A 24,605-nucleotide genomic window follows, 5' to 3' on the forward strand; every position below is an offset into this window, starting at 1 on the left:
TGTGTGTGTGTGTGTGTGTGTGTGTGTGTGTGTGTGTGTGTGTGTGTGTGTGTGTGTGTGTGTGTGTGTGTGTGTGTGTGTGTGTGTGTGTGTGTGTGTGTGTGTGTGTGTGTGTGTGTGTGTGTGTGTGTGTGTGTGTGTGTGTGTGTGTGTGTGTGTGTGTGTGTGTGTGTGTGTGTGTGTGTGTACCTGTAGGAAAACCCCAGGGAAGTCATTGAGAACAGACTCCAGCAGCTCCAGGCCAAAGGTCCTCGTCATCTCTGTCATGCCCACCAGCCAGTAGGGGGCGTCGGCGTTCACAAGCTGGCACAGGTCCTGCACACGATAAGATCCAACACAATGGAATACAATATCCTACAGTACACATATTAGGAGGTGCTGCAATACATGGCTTTTGACGGGGCTATGTGAAGAGGACAGGCATTATAGGAGAAAGGTACAGCGTGGGTGTAGAGTAATAACAGACATAGCTGGCTTTTAAATAGCTTTTTCGCTTTGTAATTCCCATTTCAATGCATAGACGTACTTATACCTAAACGTTCTATGTGGGAGCAGGCTATTATCAATCCCTTGAGCTCAGCCGAAAAGGCTGCACTCTCAGCATATTGACAGGAGGGTAATGTGTACGTGTAGAGTAATAATAAAAGTATTTCTATTCCATAGAGTTCCATAGTCTCCCCCTGGTGGCAGTACCTGGAACAGCATGTAGGCGTCCTTGGCGCTGGGCCTCAGAGTACTGACAGACCTTCGGTTGGTGTTGCCCTGGACGGGAGGGGGCTGCTCCACAATGCCTGGAGGGAGGAAGAGGGTGGGAGTGATGGAGAGGGGGATTGGGGCAGGAAACATGAGAAACAAATTCTATCTCAAAGTCAGACGCAGAGACAATCAAATGCAGACACACACACGCACAAAAACACAGGTCAGTCATAAACCTTTCCCTACAAGTGGGGGACAGGCTCCTTGATTATACCGTCAGTCCCAATCTCCTACACTGAGCCCAAATGTGTGATTCAGAGAAGGGGCAGCAGGGACAGCACCCGAACACACTCACAGCCTCATTACGTCGGCGTAGACGTCGGGATAAGCCGATTCAGATCATCTCAAAAGTAAACCCGGTACGCTTCGTGGGGACGGACAGAGTTAGACAGAGGAGAGAAAGTTGATGGGATGGACGTGATGTAGAATAAAGTGTGGAATATATTGGAATATAGCGGTTGCTCACACAAGGTGACAGCGAGAGAGGGGTCTGTATTGGTATATAGCGGTTGATCACACAAGGTGACAGGGAGAGAGGGGTCTGTATTGGTATATAGCGGTTGATCACACAAGGTGACAGGGAGAGGGGTCTGTATTGGTATATAGCGGTTGATCACACAAGGTGACAGGGAGAGAGGGGTCTGTATTGGTATATAGCGGTTGCTCACACAAGGTGACAGGGAGAGGGGTCTGTATTGGTATATAAGGGTTGCTATGACAAGGGACAAGTTACAGGTTGAAAAAGCCCTCAGCTCTGAACTCGGCAAAATCTGCACCTGGCTCACTGATAACAAACTATCATTACACCTGGGTAAAACAGAGTCCATTCTCTTTGGATCAAATAACAAACTCAGCAAGGCCAACGGCTTCTCTGTTACAGTGGGTGACAATATTGTCACAAGGAAAGATGAAATTACATACCCGGGTTCCATCCTAGAGGAAAATCAACCTGTGACAAAATGGCATCCAATGTAATCAAAAAAGTCAACCAGGAACAAGATTCTTGTACCGGATGTCCTCTCTGGTAAGCAAGAATACCCTGAAGACTCTAACAGGAGCACTCATTCAAGGGTACTACGACTATGCTTGCACCTCATGGTACCAAAGCACCTCAAAGGCACTAAAAACAAGATTACAAACATCACAAAACAAACTGGTCAGACTACTGCTTGACCTTACTCCTAGAACCCATCTCACCCCTGCCCATTTTGACAATCTAGGATGGCTTAGAGTAGACGACAGAGTACAGCAACTTGCAATGGGCCTGGTCTACAAGATACACTACACCACTAAGATTCCCAATGTACATGTCGAAATACTTCCCAAAGGTCAGTGAATACCACGACCACAACACCAGAGGGAGTTCCACAAATCATGTCCAACCCAGATTCGTCAAAAAAAATTAAAAGGGGACTAATCACATTTTGAAATTATGCCACAACAAAGTGGAACGCCCTACCCACAGCCGTAAAATAATGTGAATCCCTACCCTCCTTCAAAACCGCTCTAGAAACTGGCCCCGGTAAATGTCCAATCCCCCCCCCCCCACCCAACCCCCCAATGTACAGTTTCCTCCCCCTCAAATGTATATACCGTACTTTTCGGACTATAAGCCGCGGCTTTTTTCCCCATTTTTCGACCCTGCGGCTTATATAACGGTGCGGCTTATATGTGGACCAAACCCGAAAATATAGCTTTTTTTACTGCATTGAAATGTTATTTATCTGTTCCCTTATTTGCTAAACTTAATACAACTTGTAAATGAGTTAATTCTTGTTATTTGTCCGACAGTATTGTGACAATCCCCTCTGTGCACAAACCCTTACATATGGTAATTAAACATTAAAACACCTGCGGCTTATAGTCCAGTGCGGCTTATATATGTACACATCATTCAATTTAGCTGCTGCGGCTTATAGTCGGGTGCGGCTTATAGTGCGAAAAGTACGGTATTCTTTAGAAACTCTGTCTGTAAATAGACAGTACTGTATATTTGTATATCTTGTATGTCATAAATGTCTGGATGTAACAGTACTGTATATCTGTATGTCGTGTATGTCATAAATGTTATGAATTGAAAATGGGGGACCCTGATGTAAACAAGACGAAAGTCCTTCTCTGGTCTGCATCCCCTTAACAATTGTGTGTATTGAGCCATACTGTATTGTACCCATTCTGCAATCTGTTAATAAAATGTTCAATCAATCAATCAACTCTGACTAGTAGACAGGTCTGTATTGGTCTATAACGGTTGCTCTGACTAGAAGACAGGTCTGTATTGGTCTATAACGGTTGCTCTGACTAGAAGACAGGTCTGTATTGGTCTATAACGGTTGCTCTGACTAGAAGACAGGTCTGTATTGGTCTATAACGGTTGCTCTGACTAGAAGACAGGTCTGTATTGGTCTATAACGGTTGCTCTGACTAGAAGACAGGTCTGTATTGGTCTATAACGGTTGCTCTGACTAGAAGACAGGTCTGTATTGGTCTATAACGGTTGCTCTGACTAGAAGACAGGTCTGTATTGGTCTATAACGGTTGCTCTGACTAGAAGACCGGTCTGTATTGGTCTATAACGGTTGCTCTGACTAGAAGACAGGTCTGTATTGGTCTATAACGGTTGCTCTGACTAGAAGACAGGTCTGTATTGGTCTATAACGGTTGCTCTGACTAGAAGACAGGTCTGTATTGGTCTATAACGGTTGCTCTGACTAGAAGACAGGTCTGTATTGGTCTATAACGGTTGCTCTGACTAGAAGACAGGTCTGTATTGGTCTATAACGGTTGCTCTGACTAGAAGACAGGTCTGTATTGGTCTATAACGGTTGCTCTGACTAGAAGACAGGCAGAGAGTAGAGCCATATGAAATCCGCGTTCACGGAATCGCGGACGGAATCACGGAATTGAGCAATACAAATGGAATCAACTGTAAATAAAAAAAAAAATTATATAAAAAAAAAATTGGGACTTGTACAGCACTTTGTTCAACTTTGTCAGTGCTGTAAAGTTTAAACCTTTTTAAATCTTAGACAAACTAAACACTTTGCTTTCATGAAATATTGTAAGCCGTCATTTGAGGCTTTATAAAAGCAGCACAATGAACACAAATCTGTCAGTGCCGAGTCCGACCTCATCTTAAATAACAAACAGCATTGCTTGTTGTAGTTAACACTTTCCCCGCCAATCACGTTGTACGACGTGTTTCAAGTTCATGCGAATTCTGCCAAATCACGGCGTACGACGTTATTGAGATCATATTTCATATTTTCGGCATGTTATTCATATTTCCCTCACGGAGCCTTGTCTGATGCTGTGGGACTCGGCACAACTCTGCAACGCTTCAATACTGCCACCTGGTGGATGATCGGCGAGTTGCCAAACCAGAAATGGCCGGTTGGATATCGGTGCGTCTCCTAAATCCGTCCGGCCACTCGCATATCGTTGCAAGACTCTAGCCACACACCGTGGATATGGATCACTGCCATAACTCAATAATCGACATGATTTGGGCGTGTACTATTATTATACAAACCGGAAATGGATCGACTCGATCCCCATCAAATAACTGGGATCTTTTTGCTCCAGTATCATTGCCCAACGGTAAGAGGAAGCTGACGTTACTTTCAGCCTGCTTGTTTATTATTATCTATACAAACTGCTCTGATCTATATATCACCCATACTACATAAAGCATTTAACGACGATCACGGAATTATAAACGACCCCCCCCCCCCCCCTCCGTTCACCCGCGCATGATCAGTCATAACGTTTAGGACCATGTACAGTTGACATTTTTTATATAGCGTGTATCGGCAACAAGCGGCATTTGATAATCTATATATGCATTTATGCCTATATCTCACGTTCTAGGAATTACTGCAGAAAACGATAAAAACATATTTATATTCTAGACGGTATTTTCGTATGAATGTGTGAATGAAAAAGTAAAACATTCCTACATCCTGAACGATAGATAATCGATGTTGAATGGGCCATAGTAATGTCAATTTAGCAATACAATTTAAAAAGTTATAGCCCTGCAAAGAAGGTGAACATCTCCATAGACTTACAGTACTGGCAGAGAATGGTATAAGATGCTGAAAGTGCGTGGCAGTTAATGTGTTAACAAAGAGAGGCAGAGTTGATTTTGCACAAAAAAATAATATATATATATATATATATATATAGGGCCTATATAATTTTTTTTTTTTTTTTTTTTTTTTTTTTTTTAATAATCGAATTTTATTTTCATATTCGAATCCCATGCCCATCGAACGAAGGTTCGAAGCTTCGAAGTATTTAAGACAGCCCTATTAAATGGACTGTTATATCTTATTAAATTGTGGACATTTATTCATTCCCACTTATTAGACACAATTTCTGATGGTAAAATGAGCGTACAGAGCAAAATAAAGAATTCTGAAATATTAAAACGGAAAAAACGGAATTTGAAAAAAAAAAAAAAAGGATTTCATATGGCTCTAGCAGAGAGAGGTACTCTGTGATGACATTATGGACCTGCTCTCTCTCCCCACGGTGAAGAAACATGCCAGTTATGATTTCTACTTCAAAAGTAAACTGCCTTGAATGCTGATGGACTGCTTTTCCTGATGCATTCTGGGAACTCCCTTGTTTCACGGCCTGGACTCCAGGGCGAGGCCGGGCTGCACGTGGAGGCCGACTCTCTGGAGATGAGATCACATGAGCCCGACTCCACTCTGAAACTCCCCGCATGGAGTCAATTATCCATGAGCGCTGGATGTCCAGCGGTGGACCAGCTCTCGACGGACTTAAAATTTGCATGAATGCCGACGGTACAGGCTCGTGCGCCGTTGCCAAATGTACAATAATTATCGTATTTGTACGATAAAATCGTCTCACTCGTTACAGGCACAGAAACATACAGTTGAGAACAGGACTGAAACAGAGGGGGTATAGAGGCTGCTAGAACGCATAATCTGAGTGGGGGACATGTTTAGGCAACCTCAAAGACCTATTGAACTTGTTGAAAAGGACTACAATATGAGCTTCACTTTGTGCTTTCTCGTATTTCCCCATGAATGTCACGCTGTCAACTTCCTCTGCAGACTTCATTTCCAATGAGCAAACACCCCCCCCCCCCCCCCCCACTGACCTTTAAAACGCTCATCCTCAGCCACCATCCTCTCGAAGACCACGGTAACCACCTGTCTGACGGTGGCGGCTGCTGTGTTGTTGGTGATGGTGTCCTTGGTGAAATGCAGGCGGAAACACAGCACGATGGCCTGGTTTAGAAGAGAGGTGACAAGGTGGTTACACGCCAGGGCAGGACGTTACCCTGTTCATCCCTGGCCTGGTTTAGAAGAGAGGTGACATGGTGGTTACATGGCAGGGCAGGACGTTACCCTGTTCATCCCTGGCCTGGTTTAGAAGAGAGGTGACAAGGTGGTTACATGCCAGGGCAGGATGTTACCCTGTTCATCCCTGACCTAGTTTAGAAGAGAGGTGACAAGGTGGTTACACGCCAGGGCAGGACGTTACCCTGTTCTTCCCTGGCCTGGTTTAGAAGAGAGGTGACATGGTGGTTACATGCCAGGGCAGGATGTTACCCTGTTCATCCCTGGCCTAGTTTAGAAGAGAGGTGACAAGGTGGTTACATGCCAGGGCAGGATGTTACCCTGTTCATCCCTGGCCTGGTTTAGAAGAGAGGTGACAAGGTGGTTACATGCCAGGGCAGGATGTTACCCTGTTCATCCCTGGCCTGGTTTAGAAGAGAGGTGACAAGGTGGTTACATGCCAGGGCAGGACATTACCGTGTCCATTCCAATAGCTGCAGTCAGTGGTAAATTCTAAATTCCAGCCACTTACTAGTACTACACTATTTAACCAGTCAAATTAATATAGAAAAGAACCTCCTGAATGATTGGTTACCTGCCAAAGGATTGGGCAGACGATACACAAACGTTCCTCCCTGCTCCTCGCGGTATCGGCTCAACAGCATCCCTGAGGGAGCGGCACTCGGCTAATGTAAGATAAGATATTCCTTTATTCATCCCCTTGGGGAAATGCAGGCGTCATAGCAGCATGGGGGAGGGGAGGTACAGGCATGGGCAGGGTAATAGTAGAAAGACCCTCAGCAGGGAGGTTCTTCGGCGGCACGACAACTCTATCTCTGAAACCGAGGAGAGCATCACACGCATAAACAGCCCTGCCGGCGTTGTTGTTGGTGACAAACTTGTTGTTCTAACTAGACTAGTCTAGACTAAGTTATTTACAATAGCAAAAAACAACGTACAAGCACATATTGCTAAATCAATCAAAATCAAGGAAAGAAAGTTGTAAGAGAATCAATAAATACAATAGAGATAGTAGAGAAAATGCAAAAGGTTGGGTCACAACAGGCTGCCACTCCCTGCGGTGCCAGCTCACTGGTGTATCGGCATCACTAATGCAACGGAACGTAGACCAATCGCAGCCACTCTTATTGTCTGGGACCAAATACGGCCACGCCCCATTCCCAGTAAGAAGTGGGAATCTCTAGAATGGGTTTCGAGCGACGCTGTATACGGAAGTGGCTCTCAAGGTGACGATTAGACAACACTTTCTGTTGTCAGTAGATGGCAGCATTGGTTTAAAATTAAAAGGTGAAAATGTTGAAAACTACATGAATACATTTCCCATGAGCGTTAGCACAGGTCACAGGTCGATCTGAACAGCGTTAAACTATTAACGGGACCTCAGTACAGTGACCACGAATGGTAAACTAATTATCTTAACAAAAGTGCACCATTAGCATTACGTTTGTTGTCTAAAGGGAAACATAATGGTACAATTTAAGATTTGAATGTTATCCGCATATAAAGGACAAATAAAACATTGTTAATTTGTAAGAAACCCCAATGAAAACGTACGTAATATTCGCTGTTGTTATGAAAATGTGATAGAATCCTATAAAAATGTGGACGCACTTGGTCACCGTGACGTTATACAACCTTCCACTCGCTCATCTGCAGTGCTGAAACGAGCGAGGCAATAATACCACAAATTGCATATGGTTTTTAGTAGTGTAACCAGTTGGGCACGGCAGAATGTGTCTTTGTGAGTGTGAAAGAAATAAAGATGTGAGCAAGCATGTGTTGTGTGACGCAGCGGCTCCCAAACCTTCCAAGTAGCTCAAAATAGATTTGCATTAGAGGCCATGGATCCCCGTTTGATGATACTGTATTCCAAGGGATTGTTTGATATGATTTAATTCACAATTACACAAGTATCTAAGCTGTTTACATTTGTATTTCATTGAAGCTGCATCAACTCGGACGTCAGTTATCTGCAGTGAGGACTGTGTCCACTTGTACAGAATGCTTGTGTAGTTCTCTTTCTTCCAACATGGCTGCCAGTAACCATTGGTAACCACTTTCAAAAGAAAATGCCTACTTTCTGTGCAGTGGGTAGAGTAGGTACCACACTGGGAAAGCATGACGCATGGCGCTGTCTACCATGGGGCATTGAGATTCATCACGGGTTGTAAGCCCCTTAAACATCATTGTACCCTCTACTCACTTCTAAACTGGACATCTCTACACTTGCGTAGGACTCTCCACTGGTACTGGTTCATCTATACATCACTCCGCTGTCTGTTCCCTTCTTACTTGTCATCCCTCATGGTGCAGAAACAGTCGGTTTTCGCCTGCGGTCACAGGATCTTTTAACTCTCTCTGTACCAATTGCCATCACAGAACTCGGAAAAAACAGCCTTTTTCCTATTCTGCCCCATCTACGTGGAACTTATTGGAAAAGGAACTGAGGCTCCTGAACCTAATTCCCATTGGGGATTTTAAATTTCTTATACGCAATATTGAAAGGGCATCCATGGGGGCCTGTTCTTGTTCTTGCTCTTAATTTATCTAGATTTTAGCCTCTCTTAGACTTTTAGTTGCGTTACTCGTCTTGTATTTGTCTGGAACTAGTTTTATGTATTTGTTATGTTTGTTTGGTGGATCAGGTCGCTCTTGAGATTTCTACCTGTATAAATAAAGGTTGAAAAGGAAAATAAAAATGATAATACTGTTCTACTGTGGCTTATGTATCCAATGGAGTTTTGGATCAGTCAGGTGTTGGTCCAGCATGTGCACAAGGACACACAAGCCCAGGGGTGACATAGAACACAAAAAGAGTGCACTGTAACTTTGCCAAAACCGAAACTCAACACGGATGGGATGTAAACATCGCGAGAGCAAAGAAAATGTTGAAAAGGTTCATACAAGGTAGGACATGTATTCAGCTAGTAGACTATAGAAAACTCTTGTCTATTTGGGTGGAGAATAACTATGTGCTGCTGTACCTTGGAGAGGACCTCGTCATGGTGGAGATGTGAACTGTATGTGCTGCTGTACCTTGGAGGACCTCGTCATGGTGGAGATGTGAACTGTATGTGCTGCTGTACCTTGGAGAGGACCTCGTCATGGTGGAGATGTGAACTGTATGTGCTGCTGTACCTTGGAGAGGACCTCGTCATGGTGGAGATGTGAACTGTATGTGCTGCTGTACCTTGGAGAGGACCTCGTCATAGTGGAGATGTGAACTGTATGTGCTGCTGTACCTTGGAGAGGACCTCGTCATGGTGGAGATGTGAACTGTATGTGCTGCTGTACCTTGGAGAGGACCTCGTCATGGTGGAGATGTGAACTGTATGTGCTGCTGTACCTTGGAGAGGACCTCGTCATGGTGGAGATGTGAACTGTATGTGCTGCTGTACCTTGGAGAGGACCTCGTCATGGACCACGGTGTTGGTGGTGAGCAGCACCAGGACCGTCTGCAGCAGCTTCAGCTCCTCCAGACCGTTCTCCATCAGCTGCCACAGCATGTTGATGATGTTCCCTGCTGCCGCCTGACACACACACACACACACACACACACACACACACACAAATATATAGACACATATATAGGGGTGACAGTGGCTCGGGAGGTAGAGCGGTCGTCTGGTAATCCCGGTTCCCGGTTCGATTCCCGCTCCTCCCGGGTAGCATGTCAAAGTGTCCTTGAGCAAGACACTTAACCCCTAACTGCTCCCGATGAGCAGGTTGGCACCTTGCGTGGTTGTTTCCGCCGTCGGTGTGTGAATGTGTGAGTGAATGTGTGAGTGAATGGGTAAAATGTGAGGAACAAAATTGTAAAGCGCTATATAAATGCACCATTTACATATAAATATGTATAACCCGAATTTCCCCAAGGGGATCAACAAAGGAATATCCTATGTATATATATTACACACATACAAATATATACACAGACACATATAAATATATACACACATATATATATATATATATATATATATATGAACAAACAAACACGCACACACACACAGAAACACAAACCCGCACACAAACAAAGAGACAGGCATAAATACCCATGCAGAAACAAACACAGTGAGACTTGTTATAGCTACTCCTGGGAGGCAGCACCACAGTCAGTGGCTTGTGACGACACAGCAAGTGAGAGAACGGCCCGAGGTCACACCAACCACACAGCCGGGACCAGCTGCTAACACCAAGAACTGGCTGCTCATGGGGTCACCCACTACATCACCCTGTCCTATTGAGCGAGAGCTTGCCGCTAGCCGTGTCATTCCCAGAGTCAGACACTGACTGGGATTTCTTTGAGTCATGCTGATGGAAAAACGACCTTCTTTTAACCCAGCACTTCTTGGTACTCGGGTAACATTAAAGTGACGGGGCTGGCTGGCTGGCTGACTCTTCACCTCACACAGACACTTATTGGGGCTGGGCGATAGACAAAATATCTTTGTTTTAAACAAATTAACTTATTTAGTGTCGACAGTATAACATTACGGTATTTGGCGGTATTTAGTTTTCCAGTACAAATTACAATGTGATATGACCTATTTTTCATTATTTTGTAATACAATTGTCATGGAACCAATTCATTCTATATTTTCTTTCATTTTCTTTAATAAAAAAAATAAAATAAAGATTATTAATAATATTTCTTTAAACTAATGTGCTTGCTCTTTATTCATACACTTCTCAACTATGTAAAATGTCCTATGTTATGTACCCTGTATGTTGTCCTGTTAGAACATGATTGTTGTATGTTCGGTCTGTTGTTCTCCCAACATTAACAAATGCTGCTCGAGGCTACAGGCTAATCTATCTCAGTGGGCATGGGATACAGGACCGGGTATGTTGTTGTCATCATCTGTTTGGAGTGTGACTATGGGCTTGTTTACACGGCACAGCACCAGCCGGCGCCTTCCTAGCCTCGTCAATAACCACTTCTCCATTTTCATTATGTTTGATTATCATCTATTCCGGTGTAACCAAATGACTTGTAGTCTTCTAGACGGCGCCAAATGAGATTAAAACGTGACCACACCCCCCCCCCCCCGTGACAGACCGCTGCGGCCCGCTCAGGCGAAACCACATGGATCGATGGTGAGGTTGTCTGGTTGGTCTGGGCCAGTGTTTAAAGCCTGGGGCTCAGCGTTGGCTGATGGGGTACATGGCTACTGGAGCGCGGCTGAGAGAGAGAGGCTCTGTGTGTTTGTGTGTGTTTCATTCCATTCACATTCCATTCGATCAATTCAAAATGTAAACAGAAACTTCAGTCTATTTGATTTATAACGGCGTATCACTCTCCATTTGTTCCTACCGCCTTATCATGCTGGATCTGTACTATCGGCTATCAGTATTTTAATTCTGAAGAAAATCCACTTCTGAGCTGAGAACTGAGGCCAGTCAGCCGGGTCTATTTAGTCACTCTATCCTGATAAAGTAGCTCGGTCAAGGCCGGGGATAAGGAGTACATAACAGACCATAGTCACACAAATTAAGTTTCCATGTCACACTGGGGACACAGAAAAACTAAATACACTCCAAATACAACTCCAAAACGTTCCTGTAAACATGTTGTGACCTGTGTATTTATCACGTGGAGAAAAAAATTATAATTAGACATTTTAGTTTTCTAAGCAGATATGTAACTCTGAAAATGTTTTTGCCGAACCACTGCTGCCTGGGTGCCGTGATTTCATCACCTCAAAAGCCCCATTTTTCAAAAAGCAACAGGGTTTTTGAGGTGATGAAATCGCTGCGCTCAGGCAGCAGTGGTTCGGCAAAAAAGATTTCGAGTATATATTATGCTTAGAAAACGAAAATGTCTCTAATTATTTAAATTCTTTAATTTCTCCACGTGGTAAATACACAGGTCACAACATGTTTACAGGAATGTTTTGGTTGGAGTTGTATTTGGAGACTGTTGGGAACTAGGCTACACTGGCACACCTACTTCCAGTTAATGGCACTAAGCTAGGCTAACGGTGCAGCTGTAACCTAAGCCTACTGCATGCACAGAGAAGAAAAGGGTATGTATCTGCTTGTCTAACTCCAGGGTAGATGGCAAATAAGCTAATTTCCCAAAAAGTTTGCGTGTTCCTTTAAGTATAGAGTATCGAGTCCTTCCCCCGCTGAAGTGAGAAGCTTTAAAAGCTATACTAGCTTGAGTAAATAAGCTGCCGACTATCCGAAGCTGGGGAGCAACGGGTCGACTCCAGGAGCTTTTAATAAAGGCACATAGTGGTCTTTCATGGGGTGAAACCACAGCAGTTCAGCACAAGGATCTGACTCCACGTCCAGGGGGGTGAAACCACAGCAGTTCAGCACCAGGATCTGACTCCACGTCCAGGGGGGTGAAACCACAGCAGTTCAGCACAAGGATCTGACTCCACGTCCAGGGGGGTGAAACCACAGCAGTTCAGCACCAGGATCTGACTCCACGTCCAGGGGGGTGAAACCACAGCAGTTCAGCACCAGGATCTGACTCCACGTCCAGGGGCTGCAGAGCGACAGCTTCTGAAACAGCTATGACTCACGGCTCAGACTCCGATGCACTATTTAAAGGGTTCAAAATCCTTTCACTAGGGCTGGGCGATATGACGATATTATATAAATATCGGGTACAGTTCATTAACGATACACTTTTTTAACGTATCGTGGATATCGTGATGTTTTGCCCAAGAGGATTGTGTCGCGTCAATCTGGTCCACCCCGTTCAAACTTTTTAACAACGCCGCTCCCACACACACATTACTGCATCAAAGTTAGTACTTATGATTAACAAAGGCATTCGTTTTGTGGCATCAACATTATATAGTTACACATTATATAGTTACATATCAGCGTATTTACCCAAACATAGCAACGTCGATGACGACATAGATAGCAAGCGTTACTGTTCATATCTCAGTCCGTGCCGAGTTGTGCGTGCCCATTCTGCTGTCTGTTAATAAAGTTTTCAATCAGACAGATGTATGGAACGGCTTTTATTATAACATTTGTTGCAGTAAAATCATTATGCCTCGTTGTTATGCTGCGGTGCGCTAGTAATCACTCGTCGGCTGCGGTGAGCTGTTGTTGTTGTCGTTGAGCTGAGCTCTCGTTAAAATCAAAGGAGGGCATTCAGGAATGTAAAAAAAGAATAGCGCTGCTTGCCGATTGGTGCTAAGAACAGCAGGGCGGGTACAAGCGGTGTGACGTAATTGGCAGACTCGACTGTCAATCAAAATTATTCTGTTGCCGGCTGAATGATTGAACGAATGAACGTTATTAACGATTGCAGAATGGGTACAATACAGTACAGCTCAATACAACAACAGTGGACTGACTGGAGGATGAAGACCAGAAAAAGACTTTCGGCTTTTTTACATAAGGGTCCTCCATTTTCAATTCATCAAAACATTTAAAGACATACAAATATACAGTAGTTTCATAAAAATGCTAAAATCCTATTGATTGATTGATTGATTGATTGATTGATTTAAAACTTTATTAACATATTGCAGAATGGGTACAATACAGTACAGCTCAATACATACAATTGTTAAGGGGATGCAGACCAGAGAGAGACTTTCGTCTTGTTTACATCAGGGTCCCCCATTTTCAATTCATCATATTTCATATCTAAATCATATAATATCTCATTGCTAAATATATGCAATATATAATCTAATAATCCAATAATCTAAATCTAATATATAATATAAAAATGCTAAATGCATGGGTATTTTATTTTGTCTTTAATGTTAGCTTGCAAACTCAAATACTGTCTTGGTAAGCCTCATAATGAATTGTTTGGGGAAAAAAAGAAAAACATCGTGATGCGTATCGTGTATCGCCGAAAGGTCAGAAAATATCGTGATATCATATTTAGGCCATATCGCCCAGCCCTGCCTTTCACTCATCAGCTGATGATGAAAATGTACATTTGCTCCGACGTGGAAGTCCTGATGTACTCAATTTCCCACAAATCATATCTAACACTAGCCAGCCTTCCAGAGCATAGCATGCTAGTACCGTAAAACAACCCAGCAGTGCTCACTCTAGCCTATGAGATCCTTTGAGATCCTAGTCGTAAACTAACCTTACATATTTACATTAGATGATAAGACTATTGATTGACCGTATTGATTCCTGTATTGATCCATCATTTCCCTTGGGCTATCAGAGGCGCCTGTCTTGACAAACCAGGTGATTGACATTTGTTTGTGTGTGCAAATGTGTGTATGTGTAATGTTGTGTATGTATGTGTAGACTTGCAGTTAGTGGTTTGAGGACTGCGGGCATGACGGGCAGCAGCTGGCCTAGATTTAGTTAGATCTCCACTATAACCGGCAGCCAGGCAGTATGGCTAAGACAGTGTTCTGTATCAATAAGATGTCCTCAGAAGCATATTGAACTTATGTTGTCAATATTTGAACCCTATATATATATATATATATATATATATATATATATATATATATATATATATATATATGGATTCAAAACATTACATTTTAGTGTGAGTGTGAGTGTGAGTGTGAGTGTGTGTGTGTGTGTGTGTGTGTGTGTGTGTGTGTGTGTGTGTGTGTGTGTGTGTGTGTGTGTGTGTTAAACTGGCTAAGCATCTAAGAAGGGAGATCCCCCCTTGAATGGCCCTTCTAAGGTTTCTCTCCTCCACACTGCCTGTGGAGCTTTTTTCCCTATTGTCCTTACCTTCGCGTGGGGTATGTCTGGGAGTGCTCGCATTCTTTCATTTATTTGCATCCATCTAAAAATGTTTGCACCTTATGGTGTTCTTGTTCTGTTCTTGACTTATTGTTATGTTTTCTTCTTGACTTGTTTAAAGAAGATCTGTACGGCCCATGGGGACATTAACGTGTGTTGTCGGGCCCTATAAATAAATTTGATTTGATTTGATTTGATTTAAGTACCAGCCACTGGCCACACACATTTTAGGCATTAGCTATAATTGTAAGCTAATGGATTTTTATATTTTGTAGCCTCAGGTATGTTCATAAACTTGCTGTTAGTAGCCTGATATTTCTAAACAATATAGTATAGTCTCACATTGAATGGCTGTCAAGCCCATTTGTATGTGGATGATACTATAATTGATTGTATTTAGGGATGCCCCGATCACGTTTTTTGCCACCGATACTGATCACAGATAGTCTTGAGCCATATCGGCCGATACCGATCCGATAGATAGTTTTTGATTAAAAAAAAATATTTTTTTAATAAAATATATATATTATATAATTATACTTGTAGTTGTATTATCTGCGAGACATCGCCACCACGCAACAAGTCAAAATGCTCGCTATCTCCACTGTCTGTGTGTATACTCTGCTTTGGTCAAATCACATTCAGCATGTCCTCAGCAGGGTATATCTGCGGCTCTGCAGATATACCCTACTCCCTCAGCTAGCCCCGTTTGTGACTGCGATGCAAGCCGGGGCTCGAATACGCATCGAATCGATGTTATAAGACATTGATATCAGGAGCTATCTGTAGCTACTGCTAGGCGGCTAGATAACGTTAAGACAACGCCTCAGTGAACTATTTAGTTGAATGGGACATTTCGTTTTGAACAGTGAGCTAACGTGAGCTAACGGAGGTATCATACACTAGTACTAGACTATTGCTGGAGCATTTGTTGATATCAGGAGCTATCAGTAGCTAGCCGGCTAGATACCGTTAGACAATGCCTCATCATGTATTAAACTAAAAGTGAATAGTTGACTGGGTCATTTTGTAACGGTAGCTAACGTTAGCTCACGGAGGTCCCAGTGTCCCACTAGACTAGACTAGACTAGTGTTTACACAGGTGCGGGAGGGGCTGGAGGAGGAGGAGCAGACGCCGCAGCTCTCTCCGTGTGTCTGAGACAGAACTCAGCAAGTGAGATCTCCGCTCAGAATTGGATCATGTTTTTCGATCGGTTTTGACGATCGGCGAAAATAAAGCATTATCACCGATCACCGATCGCATATTTATACTGATTATCGGCCGATAACGATCGGTGGCCGATCGATCGGGGCATTCCTAATTGTATTGCTGCCTCAGTTCAGCTAGCAGTGGATAACCTCCAACGTTCCTTTGATGCTCTGCAGGAAGCTTAAAACAAAGGTGCACCTCAGTTATAGGTATCAAACTATGGAACTCTTTGCAGAATGATGAAGAGTTCTACTAATATATTTCACTTCAAAAGGTTGTACAAAGAAAAGATAAATAGACAGTATAGCACAGTTTAGTATAATATTGCAGTTTAGCATGGCAGGATAACATAGCGTAGCATTGCAGTGTAGGCTAGTATGAGTATAGTAATATAGTATATAGCAGCGTAACATAGAATATATTAAAATATTGTATAATACTGTATACCAATATGGTGTAGTATAAATAGTATGATTTAGTTATATTATAATACAATTAAAATTATATAGTATATAGAAGTATAATATAGAATACATTATATAAATGTAGACATGTGTGTGTGTGTGTGTGCGTGTGTGTGCGTGTGCGTGTGTGTGTGTATAAATGAATGAACCTAAATATGTAGTTTGACTGATAGATACACAAGGTGGGTTTATTTGTGTTGATTTAATTTAGTTGTGTTGATGTTTCCATTTTTGCAGGATGGGTATATTCTGTTTGGTTTTACGCAATAAGTCTATCGGTGTGCTGTATGTGTGTAGGGGCAGGTATATATAAGAAGTTTTCTTCTTCCTGTTCCTTTCGGCCATGGAATTTGGTCCGATTATATTAATATGTACTGTTGGACTGTGGTAATTCCATGTACGAATAAATAAATAAATGATGATGAATGATGATGATCTGCAGGAAGCTCTCATCAAGCTGGTGCTGAATGCTAGTAACACTAAATGTATGCTATTTTCTAGATAAAGAAACATAGATTATAATTGCTTACGTATATCTACTCTAAATGGATCCACTATTGAGTCACTGAATATAAATAATTTATAGAAACGCTGCCTTGTCCACTCTTTCACCCCTAGACATCGTCTGTCATTCTGCTATTAGATTCATAACTGGTGATAGTTATGGAACTCATCATTGCATCCTGTATGATAAGGCGGGTTGGTCTTACGAAATAGACATTGGTATCTGTTTAACATTAAGGCTATTGACGGGATATTGCCACCATATATTATGGGAATTATGGACCTTATCTGACCCGCTCAAATGATTGGCTTACACTTGGACCACTTAAGGTCCCACAAGTTCAGTCTGAACTTGGTCTGCATTGTGTTGTGATGCACCAGCATCCTGGAATGATCTTCAACTCACACTAAAAATCAATGATCCACTATCCTATGAACATTTTAAAAATATGATCATAAATCTATCTCTACTGTAATATGTAACCAGTGTGTATCTCTACTGTAATAGGTAACCAGACAGTGTGTCTATCTCTACTGTAGGTAACCAGACAGTGTGTCTATCTCTACTGTAGGTAACCAGGCAGTGTGTCTATCTCTACTGTAGGTAACCAGACAGTGTGTCTATCTCTACTGTAGGTAACCAGACAGTGTGTCTATCTCTACTGTAGGTAACCAGACAGTATGTCTATCTCTACTGTAGGTAACCAGACAGTGTGTCTATCTCTACTGTAGGTAACCAGACAGTGTGTCTATCTCTACTGTAGGTAACCAGACAGTGTGTCTATCTCTACTGTAGGTAACCAGACAGTATGTCTATCTCTACTGTAATATGTAACCAGACAGTGTGTCTATATCTACTGTAATATGTAACCAGACAGTGTGTCTATCTCTACTGTAATATGTAACCAGACAGTGTGTCTATCTATACTGTAATATGTAACCAGACAGTGTGTATCTCTACTGTAATATGTAACCAGTGTGTCTATCTCTACTGTAATAGGTAACCAGGCAGTGTGTCTATCTCTACTGTAATATGTAACCAGTGTGTATCTCTACTGTAATATGTAACCAGACAGTGTGTCTATCTCTACTGTAATAGGTAACCAGACAGTGTGTATCTCTACTGTAATATGTAACCAGACAGTGTGTCTATCTCTACTGTAGGTAACCAGACAGTGTCTATCTCTACTGTAATAGGTAACCAGACAGTGTGTCTATCTCTACTGTAATATGTAACCAGTGTGTCTATCTCTACTGTAATAGGTAACCAGTGTCTATCTCTACTGTAATATGTAACCAGACAGTGTGTCTATCTCTACTGTAATAGGTAACCAGACAGTGTGTCTATCTCTACTGTAATATGTAACCAGACAGTGTGTCTATCTCTACTGTAATATGTAACCAGGCAGTGTGTCTATCTATACTGTATAGATAACCAGACAGTGTGTCTATCTCTACTGTAATATGTAACCAGACAGTGTGTCAATCTATACTGTATAGATACTATCTCTACTGTAATATGTAACCAGACAGTGTGTCTATCTATACTGTATAGATACTATCTCTACTGTAATAGGTAACCAGGCAGTGTGTCTATCTATACTGTATAGATAACCAGACAGTGTGTCTATCTCTACTGTAATAGGTAACCAGTGACAGTGTGCCAGAGAAGATGCGTTTTGTATGATGCATGTTCAAATGTTATTTGAATCCTAAGGGCAATGTGATTTGATCTGTGGATTGAATAAAGTATGTAGAATGTGTAAAGTAGCAGGTTAGCTACCGACGCTCACCTCGGACACCACCTCATGGGACATGAGTCTCTGTATGGCGGCCAGGCACAGCTGGGTGATCTTTGGCTCCTTGGTGCCACAGCCCATCAGGAACGGCTGCACCACCTCCAGGCTGTTCTCCTTCAGAGCTGCAGGGAGGAGGAGGCCAGACACAGTGATGAACACACACACACATACATACATACAGGCATGGAGGTGCAGCCTCAGAGAGATCAGGGACGAGGAGGCCAGACACAGTGATGAACACACACACACATACATACAGGCATGGAGGTGCAGCCTCAGAGAGATCAGGGAGGAGGAGGCCAGACACAGTGATGAACACACACACACACACACACACACACACACACACACACACACACACACACAGGCAGGAAGGTGCAGCCTGCACCACCTCCAGGCTGTTCTCCTTCAGAGCTGCAGGGAGGAGGAGGCCAGACACAGTGATGAACGAACACACACACACACACACACACATACAGGCAGGGAGGTGCAGCCTCAGAGAGATCAGGGAGGAGGAGGCCAGACACAGTGATGAACACACACACACACACACATACAGGCAGGGAGGTGCAGCCTCAGAGAGATCAGGGAGGAGGAGGCCAGACACAGTGATGAACACACACACACATACAGGCAGGAAGGTGCAGCCTCAGAGAGATCAAAGCGGAGATGTAAGAGAACACACCAGACTGTCATTTCAAAAGCCTGATCTGTAATACAAATCTCTCATCACACAAAAAAAAAGGAAACGGATGTTTTCGTTCTCTAGTTGATGAGACATTTAAATATCACGTTTTTAAATTGTATTAGCTGTAATTCTGGGCTGTCAAAGGTTTGTTTACATTGATAGCGTTTGTAAACACTGGGGTAAAACAGACCTATATCCTCAATTACAATGTGAAAGGTCCCGTGTCTTATAAATGGCCTTTTCCAGTGTTTAGCATTGTTTCCTAGCAATGGGGGTTTGTATCAATGGGGTCTGTGTCTAATTCTCATTTTGGCGGATTGCTCCAATTCAGTTGAGACAATAGTGGAAAAATGCTTCTTTAGAGTACTTGATTAGAAATACAAAACAATAAATATTTTAGATTTTTTTTTTACAGATGTGTTCCATAGACTGACAGGAATTGTGTAAAGTTGCCCAAATAGTGAAAGGCATAGCCAGACATGTCCCCTTTAAGAAAGTTCCATAAAGCTTATTTTCCATCTAGAAACAAACTAAAAATGAAAGTGATTATATCCCCCATTTATATGGTAAACAATAATCCAGATTAGGGCTTTAACACTTTCGGGGCCATTCACGTATATATACGTTATTGGGCGCCAGCGGTTGGCGGCCAAAAACGTATATAGATGTTATTTTTGATCGTTTTTTTTTTTTTTTTTTGGTCTTTTTTCCCCCTCCATTTTTCCTCCGATTTTCTCCCATCCCAATGTTAGTCGTATGCCAATTCCCAGTCCCTTCCTGGTCGCTGCGCACTTACCCCCCACAGTCAGATAATCTGGGAGAGTGGAGGCTACCACGTGCTTCCTCCGACACACGTCCAGCCAATCACTGCTTCTTTTCACCTGGCAGCGCGGATTCTCATTGAGAGGGCGTAGCGTGTGGGAGGACCACACTATCCCCCTCACGTCCAATCCGCGCTTAGCAGGCGCCCCGACCGAACTGTAGGAGTCGCTGTTTACAACGACCCGGACCCACCCCGCCAGCTTCTCCCACCCTCTGATACAGCCAATTGTATCAGTGCAGACGGCCAGCCAAGCTGGTGACAACCCCGGAGCTGTGAGCTGGATTCGAACAGGCAAATCCAGCTCAGCTCCGGGGCTGGTGACGAACGCAATCTCCGCTCGGCCACCTAACCGCCCTTCCTTTTTTTCCGATTTTAATATCCTATTCAATGTCAGGGACCTGTATGTTGCCGTTAAAAGGCATACTGGGACTCTGAAGGTGCAGTACCGGCCAGATCCTGCTAGTAGGCAGTATCGAGAGTGCAGTAAACCCTGTTCCAGACCGGGTGTAACAAGTCCGTCTCCGGACGGACTTTTCTAGTAATGGGACACCTAGGGCTTCACTCGATCGCATTGAATCGTTTTTGGGACCCCCGATCCATATGTTGTGGTGGGTTATGTCGTGGACCAGATGGCGATCAAATAATTGGAATATTATTATTGGAATACCACCACCGACCACAGGTAAGGACAATCCGACGTCAATTTCAGCTTGATCATGCATGGTTTTCATACCCATCCCCCTGATCAGCGTGTGTTGTGGTAATAACGAATGCCGTTATTGGCAATAAACGACCCCCCCCCCCCCCCCCCCCTTTCATGCATTCATGATGAAACATAATACCTATCATATGCATTTGATTTGAAAATAGTAGCGTGTACAGGGACGAAACGCCAACGGATTTAGTAGAATTCACGTTGCGCCCTATTGCCAGCCTCCCAGGAATTAGCCCGGATCATTCCGAAATTATACTCATATTCACCACGGAATAACTTGTGAACGTATTCATGAAAAAATTTATTCTTTTTTGCATCTTGAACGGAAGATAGTTACTGTCAAATGACCATGGTATTGTACCCATAGCTATAATATAAAATTTTGATTTTGCTCTACAAACAACGTGACGCACAGTGAAACTATGTAATGAAAACCTGGCCGTGCTATAGCTAGATGCTGAAATCGAATGGCCCCGAATGTGTTAAGAAACTGAATCATTTTACTCCTAGTCTCCAAAGAATTTGTGCGCTGATGTGAATGCTAATGTGGCAAAGCTCTGTAAACAGTAACACGTCATTTACCCCAACCATCCCAGTGTAAGCAATGCTCTGTAAACATGTAATTTACCCCACCATCCCAGTGTAAGCGATGCTCTGTAATTAAACATGTCATTTACCCCACCATCCCAGTGTAAGCGATGCTCTGTAAACATGTCATTTACCCCACCATCCCAGTGTAAGCGATGGTCTGTAAACATGTCATTTACCCCACCATCCCAGTGTAAGCGATGGTCTGTAAACATGTCATTTACCCCACCATCCCAGTGTAAGCGATGCTCTGTAAACATGTCATTTACCCCACCATCCCAGTGTAAGCGATGCTCTGTAAACATGTCATTTACCCCACCATCCCAGTGTAAGCGATGCTCTGTAATTAAACATGTCATTTACCCCACCATCCCAGTGTAAGCGATGCTCTGTAAAAACATGTCATTTACCCCACCATCCCAGTGTAAGCGATGCTCTGTAAAAACATGTAATTTACCCCACAATCCCAGTGGACATAGTTTGCCTAATTGACCTATCCTAGTCGCACACACACACACACACACACACACACACACACACACACACACACACACACTCGCTCACCGCTCTCATTCCAACTCTGCTTCTCATGCTCGCTCGTACACACACACGCTCTCTCACACTCGAGTCGCACACACACACACACACACACACACACACACGCTCTCTCTCTCACACTCGCTCATCGCTCTCATTCCAACTCCGCTGAGAGTTGTGTTTCGGTTATGTTTTTCGCGCGCGTCATGGATCGGTTTCCGCGATCGGCGAGTAGGACGCATTATCGGAATTCCCCGATCTCATATTTATACTGATTATCGGCCGATACCGATCGCTGGCCGATCAATCGGGGCATCCTTATCAGAATGTGGATGAGAGCCTTGACAATAAGTGGTTGTAGCTATGGCTGTGGGGGTGCTGGAGACATGATCCAATAGATTTTTATACACCAGAGTCTCCTGAACACGGAGAGACCAGTCCCAAGTCAATCGGCACTTTCTCGGCCGAGGTATAGTCACTTTTCCGCACCTACTCGCCGAACTCCGCATCCACAGCTGATTGCCCACAGAGTCTCTGGATTGTCCAGAGATCTAGGTTTATCAATCTGCACATGTAGAGTTTGGGGAGTAGGTGCGAAAAAGTGACTATAGCTCGGCCCCGAAAGTGCAGATCGATTTGGGATTGATCTCTCCGTGTTCAGGAGACTCGGGCGTATAAAAGTCTATTGGATCATGTCTCCCGCACCCCCACAGCCATAGCTACAACCACTTAATGTCAAGGCTCTCATCCACATTCATTCATTTTATCCCACCGCTCTCTCTCCCATGATTTCAGAATACTGGAAGTGTTTCGTGGTCTATATAAATGCAGCCCATTAACATGATTGACTGCCGCCCGACAATTCAGAGATGGACAACTTAATCCTCTGCGACAAAGAGGAAAGGAAGGTGACTGCGGTCATAATCTGCCAACTCGTCTCCGGTCATAGAAAACGAATGGACTTCCAGCTCCGGTGACCGGTTCCTGGAGTTGCTTGCGGTGTGTAAACGCGCACCCTTTATGCAGATCCATGCAATGAGTGCAGCTGAAAAGGGGCTAGCAGTACTTAGTAAGGCTAGCGTCAGACTCTCTGTTGAAGAGACTAGTTCAAGTTTCTTTATTCTTTAGACGTCCTCGCCTGCCACACCGCCTCTCACCCACCTCCCAGGATGTCTGTATGCCTCGCGGCGATGGTCTTAATCTTCACAATGCCAGACTCTGCAGCCTGGGGAAAGAAAAGAAAGAAAAGACAGACAGACAGACAGACAGACAGACAGACAGACAGACAGACAGACAGACAGACAGACAGACAGACAGAAAAGCTGTTAATTTCAAATGAGCAGTTACTCATGTTGAGAAGTGCTGATGGCGCCCCGGCGTCACCGCCAGGTGTAGACACAGGGGGGGGGGGGGGGGGGGGGGGGGGCAGACCAGAGGAAGAGTGAAGCTGCTGGTTATATGTTCTCCTAGAATGGGCTTTAACCTGAGAGGGCTGTGCAGGCTGGTGATTTCCCCTGTGGGGTGCCTGGCAACAGTCAGATGCTAAGGAATGGATGGAGAGGAGAGAGAGAAGAGAGAGAGGGGGCCGGGCCAGGGGATGAGAGTATGTGTGAGTTAGTGTGTGTGTGTGTGTGTGTGTGTGTGTGTGTGTGTGTGTGTGTGTGTGTGTGTGTGTGTGTGTGTGTGTGTGTAACATACGACATACAACAGTAAACAGAGAACTCTTTCTCTAGTCTACGGCAAGCCTGTCGAGACATTCTCTCCCTCTCTCCAACCTCCCCGCCGCTCGTTCTCCCCCACTCCCCGTCTCCTCTCCTCCTTCCCCGTCACCGCTCCAACCTCCCCTGCTCCCTCTCTTCTCCTCGCCCCGGTCCCATCTCTCAGCCTCAGCTCCTCTCTCCCTCGTCTTCCACGGCTGTGTACTTGTTCTTTCTCCTCAGTCCTCACACCCTTCATGGTGTTAATAACTTCTCCGGGAATCAATCACCAGAGCTGCAATATCACCGACACCGGTAGCAGTAATGTCTCATAACAGACTAATAGCCTGCAGGCTTTATCGTGATGCATTTTTCATCAGGTAATTTATTCTCATTATTTAGTACTGCTTCAGTCCGGGAACACGTGCGTTGTAATAAACGACTGGGCTGTGACTTCTGACTCCATTCTGTCAATAAGCAAATCACCAATCAGCCTAGAAAAACTCAACATTAACACTGAGCTATTGTCTCCAGGAGCAACTGGTCCCAATGCCAGTCCCACGCAGGAAACAGAAAACAATATGTTACATTATTGGACTCAACCAAACTAGCAAACAAAGAGGATACTATACAAGCCGCTACACGAACCGCTGCTTGGTACTAGGGCTGTCTTAAATACTTCGAAGCTTGGTTCGATGGCACAAGCTTCGAACATTAAAAAAAAAAAAAAAAAAAATGTACTTCGATTTGTGTGTGTGTGTGTGTGTGTGTGTGAGAAC

At 43.8% G+C, this 24,605-nt stretch overlaps 1 protein-coding gene across 4 annotated transcripts in view; it reads right to left on the bottom strand.

The window, feature by feature from the left end:
• Positions 1–24,605, bottom strand: part of mon2 (MON2 homolog, regulator of endosome-to-Golgi trafficking) — a 144,092-nt gene that overhangs the window by 80,232 nt on the left and 39,255 nt on the right. For all 4 annotated transcript variants that reach the window (XM_084335422.1, XM_084335420.1, XM_084335421.1 and 1 more), the window contains exons 2-7: positions 23,291–23,354; positions 18,773–18,900; positions 9,491–9,622; positions 5,891–6,020; positions 694–791; positions 190–315 (exon numbers count right to left, since the gene is read on the bottom strand). In XM_084335422.1, the coding sequence (XP_084191548.1) occupies positions 190–315; positions 694–791; positions 5,891–6,020; positions 9,491–9,622; positions 18,773–18,900; positions 23,291–23,354 (678 nt within the window). The remainder of the gene's footprint in view (positions 1–189; positions 316–693; positions 792–5,890; positions 6,021–9,490; positions 9,623–18,772; positions 18,901–23,290; positions 23,355–24,605) is intronic.

Source organism: Notolepis coatsorum (genome assembly GCF_963971535.1).
Source record: "Notolepis coatsorum genome assembly, chromosome: 18".
Lineage (NCBI taxonomy): Eukaryota > Metazoa > Chordata > Actinopteri > Aulopiformes > Paralepididae > Notolepis > Notolepis coatsorum.